Source organism: Malus sylvestris, chromosome 17 (genome assembly GCF_916048215.2).
Source record: "Malus sylvestris chromosome 17, drMalSylv7.2, whole genome shotgun sequence".
NCBI classification, from domain to species: domain Eukaryota; kingdom Viridiplantae; phylum Streptophyta; class Magnoliopsida; order Rosales; family Rosaceae; genus Malus; species Malus sylvestris.
This window is the reverse complement of record NC_062276.1, coordinates 14,440,939-14,458,012: the sequence shown is the minus strand read 5'-3', so window position 1 is coordinate 14,458,012 and position 17,074 is coordinate 14,440,939. Positions and strand designations below refer to the sequence as shown.

The following is a 17,074-nucleotide window of genomic DNA, read 5'->3' as shown; positions in this document are numbered from 1 at the left end:
TTGCTTAATTGAAATGAAATAAGTCAATGATTCGAACAAGGAAAATAATGAATGGGAATGAGATCAACTACCCTAGTTAATCTAATTCCTGGTTAATGTCGAACCGGTGTTTCATTTAAGTAAACATACTCTAAATGTTGATCAAAATCGAAAACTAACATTTGGCAAACAAAAATCAAACTTAAAACATTACATATTGTTTGAGCAGTCTCAATTCAAGCGTCATGGACGACAATTGTGGGTCGACAAAATTTAAACATTAGAGAATGAGGACAAATATCATATGCCTTTTCACCCTCCTCTTTCTTTTCTTCCATCACTCCCCGAGTATTAATAAGACAACTCCTTCAATATATTTCCACTTTACCAATTTTCTTCCATCAAAATTTTGAGAGAGAGAGAGAGAGAGAGAGAGAGAGAGAGAGAGAGAGAGAGAGAGAGAGAGAGATGGCATTGCAAATGAACATGAATCTAATATACACAAGACTAAGGACTTTCACTTCACCGAATATAAATGCTGTAATGCTAAATACATCAAGAATTATATTCCTTCCTACTCAAGGATTTAATGGAGAGGTCATCCAATACTATACCCCTGACCAAAATTTCCATGGCTTCATCAACAGCCTTCTTCTGCATCTTCTAACAAAATAATCATGAATTTCTCACGTAAAATGAGAAAATGCAAATGATATACTTCTATACAAAAGAATTGGGATATCGATATCAAAAAACAAAGGTAAATGAATAAGGTAACAAAGTTCATGTGGCAGGGTCAGTTCCTGAATGGCATGCTTACATGCACATGTGGATTGACTCCCAGCGTCATTCAACCGAATTACCACCTGTCTCTTCGCCCAAATCAGACTGAGAGGTACTTGTAACAATCGACGGAGGAGACCACTGATCTGGAACCATCAGAAAATAGGTTGTCATTGCTTTCCGGAACCTTTTCTTGTACTGCTTTGGGGAAATTACAGTAGGAGAAGCGTTCTTTGGCCCACCGAGGATGCCCGAAGCTTTAACCCAAGTTTCAAGGTGCTTATCCCATGTATACTGCCTCATGAAATCAATAATTCCAAGTACTAATTCATGCTTCTCTTCGTCCACCCCAACCAGTAGTGAATAATCCATTACGTCAATTGACTGCATCAGATTAGATAACATGTTAGATTGGATAAGGGATCATCTAATTTTAGTATACATGGAAATACAAGTTTAGCCGATCAGAATATGGCATGCGAGCATACACACAAAGAAGAGAGTTAAGAAACTTACAGCAAGAAAAGCAGTATCATTCCAGACAGCTCTCTCCAACAACCGCTTTGCCTTGTTTCCCACAAAGATCGGAGATGTGGGCATCGCTTCAATCAAGTTCTGATCTAGCAGCACTTTGTCACTCCCACTAGAATCAGGATTGTAACGAGACCGTGAAGATCCTTTGAGATCATAGAGCCGCGTAATATTTCTGCCAAACATAAGATTCTCCATAACTAAGACATCTATCTTCGACTCTTTCCCTCCTTTAAGATGCTTTGATTTAACCTTCAATACAAATACAGCCGCAGAAAGAGTAGGTATCAGCAGTACTAAAAAATAAGTTGTTACAGCAAGTTGTTAGGTTAATCTGATTAAAATAGTTGACAGCTTTTGAGGTCAATCTAAAAGCAAGTACCTGATAGATCCCCAAAATCTTAGCCAGGCATGTCGGACTTTTTGTGCCAATTGATTCAGACATATATTTGAAATAGCCGGGAGCGAATTTTATGAAAGATTCCAACTCCGTCTTGGTGACTTGTTTAATGATAAACCGGTCATCCAAGCTTTTAGCAAAAAAGACATTGCTCTTTCCACCTTGGGCTCCCCACTTTTTACAACGACTAAGGGATCTTACATAGTCAAGCTCAGACGGGCAGCAAATCCTTCTTAAGGCTTCAAAACGTTTTGCATGGTAACATGTCACTGAGTATTTAACCTGACCAAGTGGGCTATCATCTCCGAAAGAAACTTTTGCATGCAAAGCCTTGGTATATGAAAGCGGATCCAAACCCAGGGAGCTACGAGATCCATATGTGGACAAAAGGCTCTCCTCAGTAGATCCAAAGCTTCGATGAGATTCAGATGTTGTGTCATCATCAGGATGGTGTGACTGCGTAGTGAAAGAATCAGACAAACCAACATAACCGCTGTTTCTTGTTCTTTCCCCCTCATCACTTATTTGCGAATGATATTCTGGTGACATAAGGGCATAAGATATAAGACTTGTGGGCTCGTCATCGTATACGGGGACAACAGTATCGTTTATCCCCACCGGCAGAAGCAGCCTAGCCCCACCTTCCAGTTCCAATTCCCGAAAGGATGAAATGTATACTGGATTATACTCGCCGAGTGTATCAAGCTTCTGAGCAGCAGATAAAAAATTCTTATTGAACCCACGATAGAAGTTTAAAAAGGGCATTTTCAACCAGCTTACAGAGTCTTCGATATTTTCAGACCCCTTGGTAGATAATGCAGGAGAAGCGGCATGCGCAATCATGGATGCATTCTGGTCTTCTGCATGGTCTAAATTTAATTTGTCCTTCACAGGAGAGGCACTTGAATCTGCTATTCCTAAAACAGGAACTGTGCGGGTATTGTCCTTCGCTGTTCCAAATCCACATTGATTTTCACCGGTCCACGCAGTGTCAAGGGTATCTGACAAATCCATTATGACAGGAAACTGACCATCCGAGAGAGACCTATGAATACCTGCCCTTGGTTTCAAAGGATCAGATTGATCATAGGTACTAACTCCATCGGAGAGATTACCTTGATCTTCATTTTCATATTTTGAATCTCGGCCGCTGTCTCTCTCTTTATTTAGCATTTCAGCATGGACAGTGTTGGCAACGTCTCCCCCGTGGTCAAATCCTTTGTTAAGCATTGCATCCACAAGAAAGGAATCACAACTATTATAACTTTTTCCTAGATTTATTGCCACATTATCAACAATCTTTTCACCACTAGTCGCAGGTTTCCCCTCATCTGGAATTGAGCTATTCAAACCATCGTTGTATCTGTTGTTCTCTAAACTGGCTGCATAAACTAAGCGATGGTCCCACATGTAAGATTGGAAAAGCAGCTGCCTTCGCAGCCGATTGATCTCCAGAATGTCAATGACAGGCTGGCCCTTTTTAGCTTCCCTGTTCAAAGTTTTCTGGAGCAATTCCTAGAAAATAAAGCATCGAGGAAAACATATTACGCCAAATATCAAAACAGAGAATTTACTTCACATACAAAGATTGGTTAGAATCATCTCCACTGACAAGGCCATATTGATGTAAATGAAAATATAAACCAACAAGATTATCCATTGAATTGACAAGAAGATTTTGTGACAATGAAAGATATTTCCACCTCGTGCTACGTTAAAGAAGCTTGAGGATGAATCACATGGGTTATATAAAGGAACTCGATTGACTAAGTATTGTTTCTGGTCCATCCACATGAATATGCAGTGACAAAAAGAAAACTCTACGTGTATCAACCAGCCATGCGTAAAGTTCAGATTCTAGAACATGCAAGTTTGCAACTAAAGCTGGAAAGTGGCACATGGATAATTGAAGGGCTCACCTCAAATTCCACCTTCTCCTTTTGTAACATTCCTTCCAGTTCGACAATTTGGTGTCTTGATTCAGGTGTTACCATGCCACTACTATGTGATCCCGAACCAGATCTTTTCTCCGCAATTTGACGAAGAGCATTAAGTACTTCAGAAAAAAGAAGCTCTGCCCGATCAATAACCTATTATAACCAGATAACCAGATAAACAAATCAATGACATAAAGCAATGCAATCCTAAAATATCCAAACATGGAACCACTGTACCTCATCTGTTTCTTTTTGTATCCATTCCTGCTTCTCATAATTGAAATCCACTTTGGCGGGTGGAAGGTAGACAGAATGAACATAAATTGATGCATACCGAAAGCAAGCGACCATCTTCCCGAATCTGCATGAATACACACGTTGAGAGAGAGAAAGATAGGGACTTCTATGCAATTATTCATTCCACCCACATATTAGTTACGCTCGACTACTTGAAGGGCCACAATGAAGTTATTTGTGAGCAGGTACTTGAAATTAAGAGAGTTAAGCATGACCATCAGAGTTGGGTTCAACCAACCCACAAGAAGAAAAAAATATCATATCAATCATATTGTACTACCACCTATGCAAATACTGGGACACAGAAAATACCCATAAAAACGAAGACAATCTCTATGTAAAGAATGGCCACAGCTCGCCACCCTGCTTGCAGCCGCATGGTTTGAAAAACTGAGCTCCAAAAATTTTCCAAACGATAAACCCCATGCGGCATCAGACATCACTATTCTCCTAGTAGCCGGAGGAAATCCATTGATCCTTGGACACTTCAAGCACCTGTGCCACATCCAGATCTTTCCTTCCTTTTCACCTGGTAAGATTATTTCTGGCAGCTTCTTAACAGATATAGTTAGAGTACCCTGACGATGAGTATAACAATGAACATGTGCTTCTGACGGCATCTCACAAGAATTGCATTGATAACTCTGACACATGATTAAGCATTTTCAGTTTCAAGTTGTATCACAAAGTTGAATGAAAAGAGAGAAGGTAAAAGTCAAAAATGGCTCACCTGATCAAATAAATGGTCTTGTAAAAACCGTCCTAAAGGTTTATCAAAACTGCCATAGTATTTGATTCGAAACAGATGCGACCTCTCACAGACAGTCCCCTTCCACACGCACCGGGATGACAAGGAAACCAAAATACTCTGATGGTCAGAAGGTGACGGTGGAAACTCTTCATTCATAGGTCCTGGTTCATCAGCTTGAGTATTACCATCTTCATGCAGAAATGAATTGTATGAACCACCTAGCTGATTTCCAGTACTTACAGTTTCATCATTTTGGGCGATCGAGAAGCCACCCTGTCCCATAGACTCTAAATACCTCAAGCTATTGCCAGCAAGATGATTAGACATGATATCAGAGCAAATTTTGGTTGCAGAATTTTCTACCTGTGAAAATTTTTTAGAACCCATTTCATTTCTATCATCAAATATATGATAAGGAGAAAGACCCTTATGATAAGTATCTGAAGAATTCCCAGATGGAGTAGAGTACACAGATGTGGTATCTGAAGCATTCCCGGACGGAGTAGGATACACAGATGTAGACTTGGTGAAACCTGTAGTGGGAGGAGCGGGTAGAGAGGTATGACCACTTAGTAAAGGAGGTTGTATTCTTCTGATTGCTGCGTCCAAATCTGAAACTGGGACACTGATGGATCTTCGTGGTTCATTGTGAGACTGTCCATTGCCAGCAACACTAAAACCAGGCACCGTGGAAATGGACCTCTCAATGCTTGATGGTTTATCTGGAAGCGCCACAGTAATTGGAGTGTTTAATGGGAGTTCTGGCAGAGTGGCTCCTTCATCGGCAAGGAAGGATGTCTCCAAAGCCAAATGATATGCTGCAAAAATCCCATACTGAACCACATGCTTCAATTTTTTTAACTCATCCCCATTAGCACCTCTAAGTAGAATCTGGAATGACATAGACAACATATCTAAATGAAAACTTCATAGCACTTCAGAATCGCAAGTACAGAACTATAAAAGGTTAAAAAATTGTCAACAGTGTCAAATTAATGCAATCTTCATAAACAGGTGTAGCAGGGATAATCAAAGGACTTACAGTACAACCCAATGGCTTTGGGCAACCTTCAAAATACATCAATGTCTTCACCAGTTTTTTCCCACCCTGACTGGCAGAACCAAGATCTTCCATGAACCTCTCCACATGAAATAAGTCGCAGTAGCCCAACTTCTGTGATGAGAGATGATCAATTGAAGGGACTATTTGAGCACCTGTGCAGCGAGCTATACGCTCTAAAAGTGGCCTCTTGATATTCAGAACAAGTGATATGTCTTTTGCAAGAAGATATTCCTGGGCATATCGAGAAACTGATTTCTCTACCAGAAGGACATCAGGGTGGTGTGCATCGACCTTTGCTACTGCCATCTTTAAGTGGTCCATCTCCTAGATAAGGATATAAGTGTATAATAATGATTATTAATTAAGGAAATAAAAATAGCTTCCAATGTTCTAGAAACAATCAAGTGAAAAAGAGAAGAGAAGATTAGGCAATCACAACCTGCTGCAATAGAGTATCAAAACTTGACAAGAGGTTAGAAACACGCTGGTACTCAAGAGCACCACCAAGGATCATAAACCGAGGTTTCTCTATTTTGGATGTCATTCGTCGATGAGCCACATTTTTCTTACACACAACTCCTTTGACCACCATACTAGAAGAAAAACAGTCAAAACCTTAGAAAACAAACAATATTTACCAAAGCTTTTGCAGCAACAATAGACTTTAATTTTTTTATTCAGATGGAAGGCAACATTCATACCACTAGGGCCATAAGCCTCAACAAACCAACTACAATGAATACAAACATGTGATTTCGGTACAGGTTTTTCTTTTTCTTCTGAAGTGATTAAGAAAGTCAAACTCATTCTGAGTAGGCATAACCTATAAACAGAAATATTACACCTAAGAGTTGTTGGTCTCGAGGTCAGGTCCTTGGTTTTCTCCCAAGTGGTCTGGGGTTCGACTCTCCCACGGTACCCACCTAGCAAATGCTAGAGTTTCTCCTCCCCAAATGTTGTGGGTCAGGCCAGGGGCCTAGTAATTAGTCGGGTCAAAGACTCGGATACACTAACTTAAAAAATAATAATAAAATAAAAAAATAAACAAAAATATTACAGGTCTATAAATAAAATATGAAGTGGAAGGTAAGATATGATATAGAAGTACATCACTAGCAGAGTTACTCATCAGATATGCATTGCAATACTTCATCAGAACAAAATTCACTTAACAGAAAAGCTTTCTTCTTTTGCTATTGCAAGTGGATAACTATGCAATAGTGATTTGTACTAAATATGGGTCTTCTATATGTTTCACCTATGTTTTCTTAATCATTCATGCACAGAAATCAAGCCATGAAATCACCATTGTGCAGTAGAAGACAGAAGTACACACTAATTAGGCATGAAAAATTCAATGAATCAAAATGCATCATTACCTATCACAGCGAGATCCAGAAGCTATACATTTTACTTTTACATAACCACCTGGGTCCATCCCTCCGCCTTTGCTCATATCTGGCTTTAATAGTGTAGCAGCCTCCCAGGACAGAGACGTAATGATCTCCAACCAACCTTCTGTTTCTCCTTCCTGGCCGATTGGAAGGTTCTCAACCTGCAACAGCTGAGCTACCAAAGCCCTAAAGTGTCCATCAACTACATTCTTCATGGCCTTCTTGTGCTCCTCACCTGACCGATCCCTATTGCGATACTCCCCACTTCCAAAACTGCTTGATGCACGTAAATGCCCCCACTCTCCTGTAGCGTCACCATCATCATCATCATCAAGTAGAACAGTTTCCTTTTCATCTTCTTCATCTTCTGGTTCAGGGGGAAGCCATAAAAGTCCATTGTTCTCAAAATCCACAGGTTCTGTATCATCATCCCCTGCAGAATACATAGAGGAAGATGCCTCACATTCATCCCCAGTATCATGTTCATCTTCTTTTTTTTCGAGCTGTTGGATTCCCTCCAAAACCTGCGAGTCATGACTGGGAAGTAACGAGGAGCTGCTTAAATTTTTCACATCAATATTTTCTCCATCAAGATGCACCTTATGCGATCCATCATCATTGCTCATCTCATCGAAATCAATGTGACTAAAGTAGTCACTGACTTGAGAATAGTTCTTTGAATCTGACTGATATACACCATACTCAACATCCTCGTCATCACTCCTGATACCAAAGAACATACAAGCGGTTCAGCAGTTGCTAAATAATTAAATTACTACATATAATTTATTGTTATCTTCTTATAAATTATGCTGAGAATGGGAATCATAATTAACTTGAATGCAATTCTTAAGGGTACAAATAATAAGAAATGTAAACCTGGCAGTCGCAACTTCATATTGATCTGGAGACATATCGGCAACAAAATCACTGTTCTTCCATTGACCGAATTTGCTCTGCTTTTCTGTGTTAGTTTCCATTAGAGACGATTGACAGGGGCTGAGGCCAGAACCAAGTTGAAATTGTTGATATGGCCCAGTTGAGTATGGCATTGAGTTAGTGAAGCTACTACTGCTACCAGTGCCACATGACTTAAAGCTAGCAAAACTGGTTTCTGATGGCGAAGTACTAAGATCTAAGTTGGCAACCGAGATTCCGTTATCAGGAATAACTATGCCTTGCTCCCGTTGCTTGTAACAAAAATTGCATGCACGAATCTTCTCCCAATCTTCCCGATCTGTCCTTGGGTCACCAGAGGGGGTAGGTATTGAGTTCTCTGTACACTTAGCACAGAAAACTCGTCCACAAAGTCGACAATGATGTTTACGGTTAAAGACAGTAAACTGTGAATCACACTCGTAGCATACCCTACAGCTATGATCAGGCATCCAAAAATCCCTCGAAACATTAGCAGGCTCTGATCGCCAAGGGATCCATGATTTAACCATGGAAATAAAATGGGAGAATATCTTGCTGGGCGCAGCCATCGACAAACGATTCTGCTGCCCTGCTCATTTGCCAATTACCACTCTTAACAAGCCAAATTCTAGATGGGAAACCTTCACCAATTCACCCGAATACTAAAACCGAAACACTAAACTATTTTCAAGCATATTCTTGATTACAACCGCGCCAAATTCACCCCATACGAACAAAAACTAACCACACAAAACACTAAAGGCACCCCATCAGCAAATCCTCTTTGTCTATTTCGATTCAACAACCTGGCACGAATCGAAAAACAAAGGGTATAATTTGGGTTAATCTTAAATTCAAACTAGTAAACCAAGATCCTACTTGCCCACCAAAAACAAATATCAAACTACAGCTCAATTCACCAAACAAAACTAACCCAAGTTCCGAAATCGAATGAAAACAAAGAGGAACACTGGATTCAGAAAACCCAGAATCTTAAAAACCCCCCACAACCACCTCCCAACCACTGCCATTGAAAATTCAGAAAACCCAGAAAGCTTCTATGCATGTACCAACTCAGACCCATCTGTCTCCAGTAAGTTCCCACATGCAAATACAAACCCAAACGTTCCAAAAACAACACCAATTTCAAAAAACACAGAATTCAAAAACACCAACAAATTCAAAAACCAGAGTCTCTATTTTTTCAATACAATTGGGATAAAAAAAAATAAAAAATTTACCTTGCGATTCAAGTAAAACGGAAACAGAAACCGTTTTCAGATCTTCCCTCCAGTGAAAAAGCCAAAAGGTGGCACCCGTAGATTGCCGCCACGTGCCCTCAAGAATCCGTGACGAACCGAAAGCTCCAAGAAAAATTACAGAGGGGGTACAAAAAACTGCGAAACCCCTCCTACCCAGAAACCGATTCGTCCCCAATTCAATGCCCCCAGCGCTTCAACTCTCGAACCCAACAGACCAATCCGCAATTTTTGAGCCAGAAAAGTTTCAGAGTATCAATGCAACAGCATCCATCTCCGTCGATCTTTGAAAATTAATTCTCTGAATCCCGTTCGTTCGTCGTATTTGTTAAATTTTCTGTACTTTTTTCTCAATATTTTTTCACTTTTTATTTTTTTCTTGCGGCAGAGACAAAGATGGCTCCTATTAACGTGGTTGCACGTATGTAATTTTGGTCTATTTTTCTTTTAATTTTCTATGTGTTAGTGGGCAAACGACGTCGCTTTCATGACAAACGAACAACAGGCCCAGAAAGTCAGAGAGGCAGAATTCAGAATTCAAATACCGAGAGTGCCCTCGCATGTGCTCTCCGGCCAACATAGATTTTGTGTGCGTGTTACGTTTTGACGGACACCTGTGTGCACTTTCGTCATTTAATGTCGCTGTCCAATTGACAAGCAATTGTTTGTAACTTTGTTCAGTTGCTGTGTCCAATCCAACTATTCAAATGGAGAATAGTGCGGAGCAGATGGCGATTTACTACCGTGACAAAAATTAATTATGTTTATGAATTTTAAGGCAAAATAATATTGATTAATTTTTTTTGTCATTTAATATTATGATATAGTGATATTTTTCCTCATCCATAAATAATAGATCTTAGATTTGATTTTCGCCAAAAACGAATTTGAACCATATTATTGCTGGTATAAGGCTAAGTCATCCCTTTATGTAGATAATATTGTTTTTTTTTTTTAATCTTAATTGATTCTTTTCTTTCTTAACAATTAACAATTTAATATGGTAAAGTTATTAATTGTTTGAAAAATAAAAACCTATCCAAATGGATTTTTATTAACAAACGCGTGAGCCCCCCATTTGACATTTATACTCAAAACATGCTGATTTCAAGGGCAAGAAATCCTAAATTCTATTAAATATTTCTATATTTTTTCAATTTAATTATTTTGATAGTTGTTTTGCCGGAGAAATTTATTTGGACCCATTGTTATGTTCACTCGATCAAACAACTTTCTCCACCAAACTCCCAAAATTGCCTTTGAATAAAAAAAAAAAAAAAAAAAAAAAAACAGAAAATAGAGATTGTTGATTTTATCCTTACACCCAATAACCCTAGAACCCACCACACTATTACACTTCTCTATATTTTCGGCGAACCCAAACCAAACGTCAACAAAAAATTTATGTGAGTTCGTCAACGACTACTATCTCCATTCATTATTTTTCTTCTCTTTCTCTTCCTCCTCTTCTCATACCCCTGAGAAGAATCAGCATCAGGTTAGCGTCGTGGCTATGGAGCCTAAAATAATCCCAAAAATTCTAGAGGCAACACATGGACTTTTTCTCAAGAAAGACAAGATTGCCCTCAATAAATGGGCAGACTTCTCAAATACTCATACACACAGCTCACACCCCTGAAGGTCCCAATTGCTGAATGTCCACGGCTCACCTGGCTTTGGCAAGGAATATTTATGTCACATCCTGGCCCAGGGCATATCACTTCCCGGGCCCGCTCCACCACCGTAGCACGATATTATCCACTTTGGGCCCCGACCACACCCTCACGGTTTTGTTTCTGGGAACTCACGAGCAACTTTCCAGTGGGTCACCCATCATGGGAGTGCTCTAACCCCCTTTTCGCTTAACTTCGGAGTTCCGACGGAACCCAAAGCCAGTGAGCTCCTAAAAGGCCTCGTGCTAGGTAGGGATGAGAATATACATTTAAGGATCACTCCCTTGGACGATGTGGGATGTTACAATTTAGAGAATATTTCTCCATAAACACCATGCCCGGCCCTATCCCTATAAATCCCTCATATTCTACCAAATTTTGAGAGCTTTTGCAACCCTAAAAAGCCCTAAACACTTTTACTCTCTTAGAGAAACTAACTTAGGCATCGAATATCTGTTGACCTAACCCCCCCCCTCCCCATCTTGTGGGCGCGTAAGGCTTAGGTATTTGATCAAATGTGTTGATTGTTTTACAGGTGCATTTTTGTCAATACTGAAGACAGCGGAAATTTGCATTGACAGTGGCATTTCACCCCTAACCACAACTCATCCGCTAATTCTTCAACATCAGTTGGTTCAGACCTCCACTTAGTTTCACCCAAACCTCTTCCTAGTTATGGATAGATCAATCAAGTTCGGGTTCATAAGCAGTGACAATTGCCCTATTAAGACTCGTTTTTGCTACGGCTCCGGTGGGTTCCCTTAACCAAGCCACTGCCTATGAGTCGCCAACTCATTCTTCAATGGGCATGCAATCAGAACCCTGAGCTCCTTCCACTACTTGGGAGCTTACGATTTCATGTTCTATTTCACTTCCCGATGGGGGTTCTTTTCACCCTTTCCTCATGGTACTACGTCAAACATGGCTATGCTCATGTCAACCCCACTTCACAGCGGCCTCTCAAATTGTCGATTGATTGGATCCAAATTCATATAGAGAAACAAGAAAGAGTGAAAGGGTGCATCAATGGTTGTTGGAGTTTCGATTGCGTTTACAAGATATAATGGAGGGGTCCAATGGTGAAAACCTCTCTTCCCTTTTGTTTTCTCAATGGTGGCTGTGAGCTCGAACGAGTGCTTGATATTTACTCATTGTTTTGCAGTTGGTGATGCTTTATTGTAATATTTTTAGATTTAATTTACAATGACCTTTTTGGTAAGTTCTTCATAATATGTATTTGTAATGTCTTTTTCCAATGAATAAGATATCCTACTCTTCCAAAAAAGATAAAAAAAAAACAGAATAAAAAAAAAAAGAAACTATTGTATTAGTATATTTGGCGGTGTAAAATTGGTTCTTTGGTGTTCGGTGACACCGTTTTTAATTTTTTAAGTAGCAGCTTCACAGCTCACACACTACTCAGAGCCATAATCTATGATTAGTTGTTACTAATTACAGATGCATAATCGATCACTATCATACATTTTCACATTTTCTTATATAGTTGTTGATTAATAATGTGTGTACGAAACCGTGTCAAATAGGGATTTAGAGAACAGATTTATATTTGTGTCCAAGTCTTTCTAAAAAGAAACACGAAGCCAGCTACTACTATTGGAGCACCCACCAACCAGCTCTTAGTAATTACTAATTAGCAGCGTATCTCTTTTCAAACTTGCAAGAGATTTAATTGTACTTTTCTTTTACGTTTCAATTTAAAATATATTTTAAGTTTCAACTTCAGAGAATTTAAGTTCAAGCCTTCTTATCTTACGACTTGAGTAGTGAAAGCATAATTTTTAGAAAAGATCATAATATCGGCACTCTAATTATTCAAAATAGTCGCCCTTCTTTCTTTACATAATGTAATTTAGTCAGAGTCTGCTTAATAATTTTTTACCTCCGCGATCATGAAATTAGAAGATTAAACATTACGATTGTGATATGAAAATAAAAAATAAAAAAAATGTGATTGTGATATGCAAACATTTATCCTCTATTATATTCTAAGCTAACTATAATTCATATATCCGTCTTCACTGTAAAATGTAAAAATTTTAGGTTAAAATTTGTACCAGTAGTATTTATTTATGCCAACTGCTTATATCGAGTCCTGTTCAGTAGCATGCGCATGCAACCAGTGTTTAAAATATCGATATCGGTAAATATATTGATATGGAAATTTGTGGAAATATCGAATATCAATATTGATATATGTTGCTTTAGATGGAAATGATGTAAATTTAAATGAAACTTTAGGGATTGTCAAGCATTAATTTGAACGAAATATAAGAGTTTCTCCAATATTTGACAGTTGTGTCAGAAATATAGATGATATAAGTCCATTTTAATTTACTCTAAACGTAAGAGTTTCTCCGATATGAGGTGAAGTTTAAACTGTTGGAAATTTAAGTAGTTTGAGTAGAAATTTCTTTGTCCCACATTGGCCATTCCCAAAATATTTTATCACTTTATAAGGCTTTGTCCTTTATAGAAAGTGATTGGAGTAATAGGCCTGGAGACTAAAATTGGGCTCACCCTTGGGGTTGGGTTTTGGGGTGTACTAATTAATTGGTAATTAATATATAATTAATATATATTTAATTGTCAAAAGATGGGCCTTGGGCCTTGGGGCTCTAATAATTAAATTAATTAATTATTTTTGGAATTAATTAATTATTTTTACCAACAGACTCATCTGAAAGTGTGAAAACGCAGAAACAAAAACACCATTTTCAGCAGATGCATCCCTTCCTTATACCTGTTGCGAACATGTATAATCACATTATATATACATCTATCTGCATGACATTTAGAATACAGAAAAAATCATAAATCTTCTCCTGCAATCATAAACATCCTTTATGAGAGAACCACATTAATATTCGCCAGAAGTCAATTTTCCAGTGCTGGAATTTCTAACTTAGATTGTTGAATCCTGGTGAAGCAGACGTCCGTAGAACTACAAGCACTGAGTAGGGGCGAAATTTCTGTTTCAAGGACATTGCAGTACGCAAGCCTCGATCTTTTGTTACTTTGCTTAATTAATATTTCATCTTGTTGAGTCTCTGGAATATATTTATTCGTATTTATTATTAGCATATTTATTTTATTACGAATTGTTGACATATATCCAACATAAACTTTAACCCCAACTTTCCTATCCTTCTTTGATTTTTTGGATATTTCCTTGTATCGAATTAATTTTAAACATTGCATGCAACAAGGGGTGAAGCCCACAGGCCAAGAAATACCCAGCAAATCCTCAACCCACTTTGAGGCCCAAAGTCTCTTTCTATGTGAATGAACCCATATTTTGGCAGGTCATCTACACACTTGTTTAATAACACAATCACTACAACATTGTTCTCAAATAACGTTATCAAGGGAAGTGATTTTAACATGTGATATTTAGCTTCTCACATATCCTTTTTTATTTATGGTCATTAGGAAGTGATTTTAACACGTGATATTTAGCTTCTCACATATCCTTTTTTATTTGAGAACTTTAACGAAAAGCATCAAGTACTGTTCATTTTAACGAAAAACCACATTTTTACATTAAAATGTCAACTATTCACTTTACCCTTTATTTTGTCCTTATCGTTAAAACTCAAAGTTTTCAAGTCATTTTCATTAGTTTTCCTTTTTTATTTATGGTCATTAGATCAAATAAATCAAACGAAATCAACATTCAAAATTAAACATGGGTCTATAAGAGACTAAAAAAGGTGGCCTTTCCTATAATTATTGTATCAATCGAAAAATATTCACAGTCTAGACAACGTATTGATAATTTATTTATGACATATCAAAGATTACTTGAGACTACTTATTATCGATATAATTGGACATTATCGATGGCGTTGACAATATATTGAGATGATATCAGTATAAGGGGACAATGTTGACAATTTTGATCGAATTGCCTTAAACTTTGGCAAGCAAACATGGTCGTATTATTTTGTTATAGATCAAAGCAATTAAGAAAGTCAATGGAAGCAATGGTTTACTTCAAGACTTCAACAAGGATGATAGCATAATTAAGTAGTGGATAATTATCAGCTAAGCCAGATTATATTAATCCTATGCTAGTCTCAAGCAATAAATGCGTATTGACATCATGCTGCTTAACTCAAGTAATATTCTGTACCGCATTACGTCTTAAAGGTGAAAGCAAGGTAACCTCGAAAATAATTATTGCTTTCTCACAGTATTTCATCTTAATCTTTTAATTAGTGGTTTTTTTTTTTTTTTTTTAGCCAATGAACGATACAAATCCGATTTAATTCAAATAGAAATGTTTACACTTTTTGCTAGACTGTTAAATAAAAATCTAGGTCTAACAAAGTCTCAATAAAAAGAAGGGAAATTTAACAAAAAGCTTCTGGTACTGTTCACTTTAACGAAAAACCACATTTTTACACTAAAAAGTCAATCATGATACTATTTATTTGACCCTTTATTTTGTCCTTATCGTTAAAACTCAAAGTTTTCAAACCATTTTCATTAATTTTCTTTAAAAAAAATCTTCATAATTGGTTACATGTGAAGCCACCAAATAGGCCGCTTTATTTCACAAACACAAAACATATTCATACTGTTTTGTAAAATCTAACGAGAACGCTTTCAGCCGCCACATCCTTTAACTACCTCTCCCGTATGATATTGTTTATTTTTTATTATTTTTTATTTTATTTTTTTACCAAAAGCAGTTTCACTTTAAAATTAAGCAATAAAGAGTGTTTGATAAAATTAAAATATCCTACTTATTTTAAAGGCAGTGATCTCTATACGGCAACTTTTATAAGCTACTTAGAAGTTTAGAAAAAACAAGGTTAAGTTTTTAATGAATAATTTAATTCCTATAATATCCTCATTAGTCTTTAAAAATGACATTATTTATGCTTTACCCACATTTTTCCTATTGGAGAACAAAGTGACCGTCACTACTTACTACTATAACCACCACTGCTTATCACACTAACCACCACTACCTACCACTATAACCACCTTATAGCACCACTATTGTTGCCACCACCACCACCACCACCATCACCACTACCACCACAACCATAATCGCCACCACTGGCAACCTAACCACAACAACAACCTCATCATCACTATTATCATAACCATTATTGCCACCACTGCCACCATAACCATCATTGTCTCCATCAGACCCACCACTATTGTCACCACAACCACCGCCCTTACCACCATTGTTACATCTACACCCTACCCACCACATTGTTGGGTTTCCAGGCATATTGGGATTAATTTAATTTGAATAATTAAAGACACAGTATAAAATAATCATGCAATATGTCCCCATTATAAATCCAATTGGTTATATAGATAAAGCAACAAACAAAGAAGTATAAGAGATTAACTTACTTGAATCTCTAACCACGTGCATGCCACATGATTGGATCATCCCTATAATTGCAATTTTCCTCTTCGTAATTGATCACGTGAAGGTCCCCAAGTTTGAACCTGTAAGAGTATCCACTAAAAAATCTAGAAACGGATGATGGAGTGATTGATTCAAATGTGCTAGCAATATCTCTCATTTGGATCAACATAGAATGGGCAACATTAAGGTGTTTTGGCTTAGAGTTTTTCTCTCTTTTCTTTGAGGGAAAAACTAAACAACTTTGCATTGTGTGTATTGAAAGAAACATAATGAGTATTTATATACTCCTTGCCACACCCTCTTAGGGTTGTACCCCACACGCCAAGCCCATTCACATACCCACTTTGGGTTTGTAACTTGGATCCTTTTAAATTAAATAAAGCTCAATGCTTATTTAATTAAAACTGACACACCCCGACCCGGTATGTCCACTAGGACTCTTAATCGATCTGTGTTGGCTAACACCTGGAAGGTGACGAAGCTATAAAGTGTAGTGATGTGGAAAACAAGGGTGAGTGGGCCTGAAAATAAATTTTAATAAAAACCTTTGAAAACGTTATAACCTCTCGTCGTAAAACATGTATAGTTTCCAAAATATACATACTACGTATAATATGAAAATACTTACCATAGCCTGCAAACAAAAATAAGGCATGACATCCCAAAATTCAAA

At 37.7% G+C, this 17,074-nt stretch overlaps 1 protein-coding gene across 1 annotated transcript; it reads right to left on the bottom strand.

Annotated features, from left to right (window-relative positions):
* Positions 1-453: 453 nt before the first annotated feature.
* LOC126610893 (1-phosphatidylinositol-3-phosphate 5-kinase FAB1B-like) lies at positions 454-9,741 on the bottom strand. The gene is made up of 12 exons (XM_050279045.1): positions 9,295-9,741; positions 8,015-8,859; positions 7,121-7,858; positions 6,181-6,334; positions 5,721-6,065; positions 4,658-5,569; positions 4,240-4,571; positions 3,868-3,991; positions 3,613-3,783; positions 1,676-3,208; positions 1,279-1,545; positions 454-1,146 (listed from the first exon to the last, which is right to left on the bottom strand). The coding sequence occupies exons 2-12, from the start codon at positions 8,620-8,622 to the stop codon at positions 826-828; spliced, it is 5,505 nt and encodes a 1,834-aa protein (XP_050135002.1). The 5' UTR covers positions 8,623-8,859; positions 9,295-9,741; the 3' UTR covers positions 454-825.
* Positions 9,742-17,074: the final 7,333 nt, after the last annotated feature.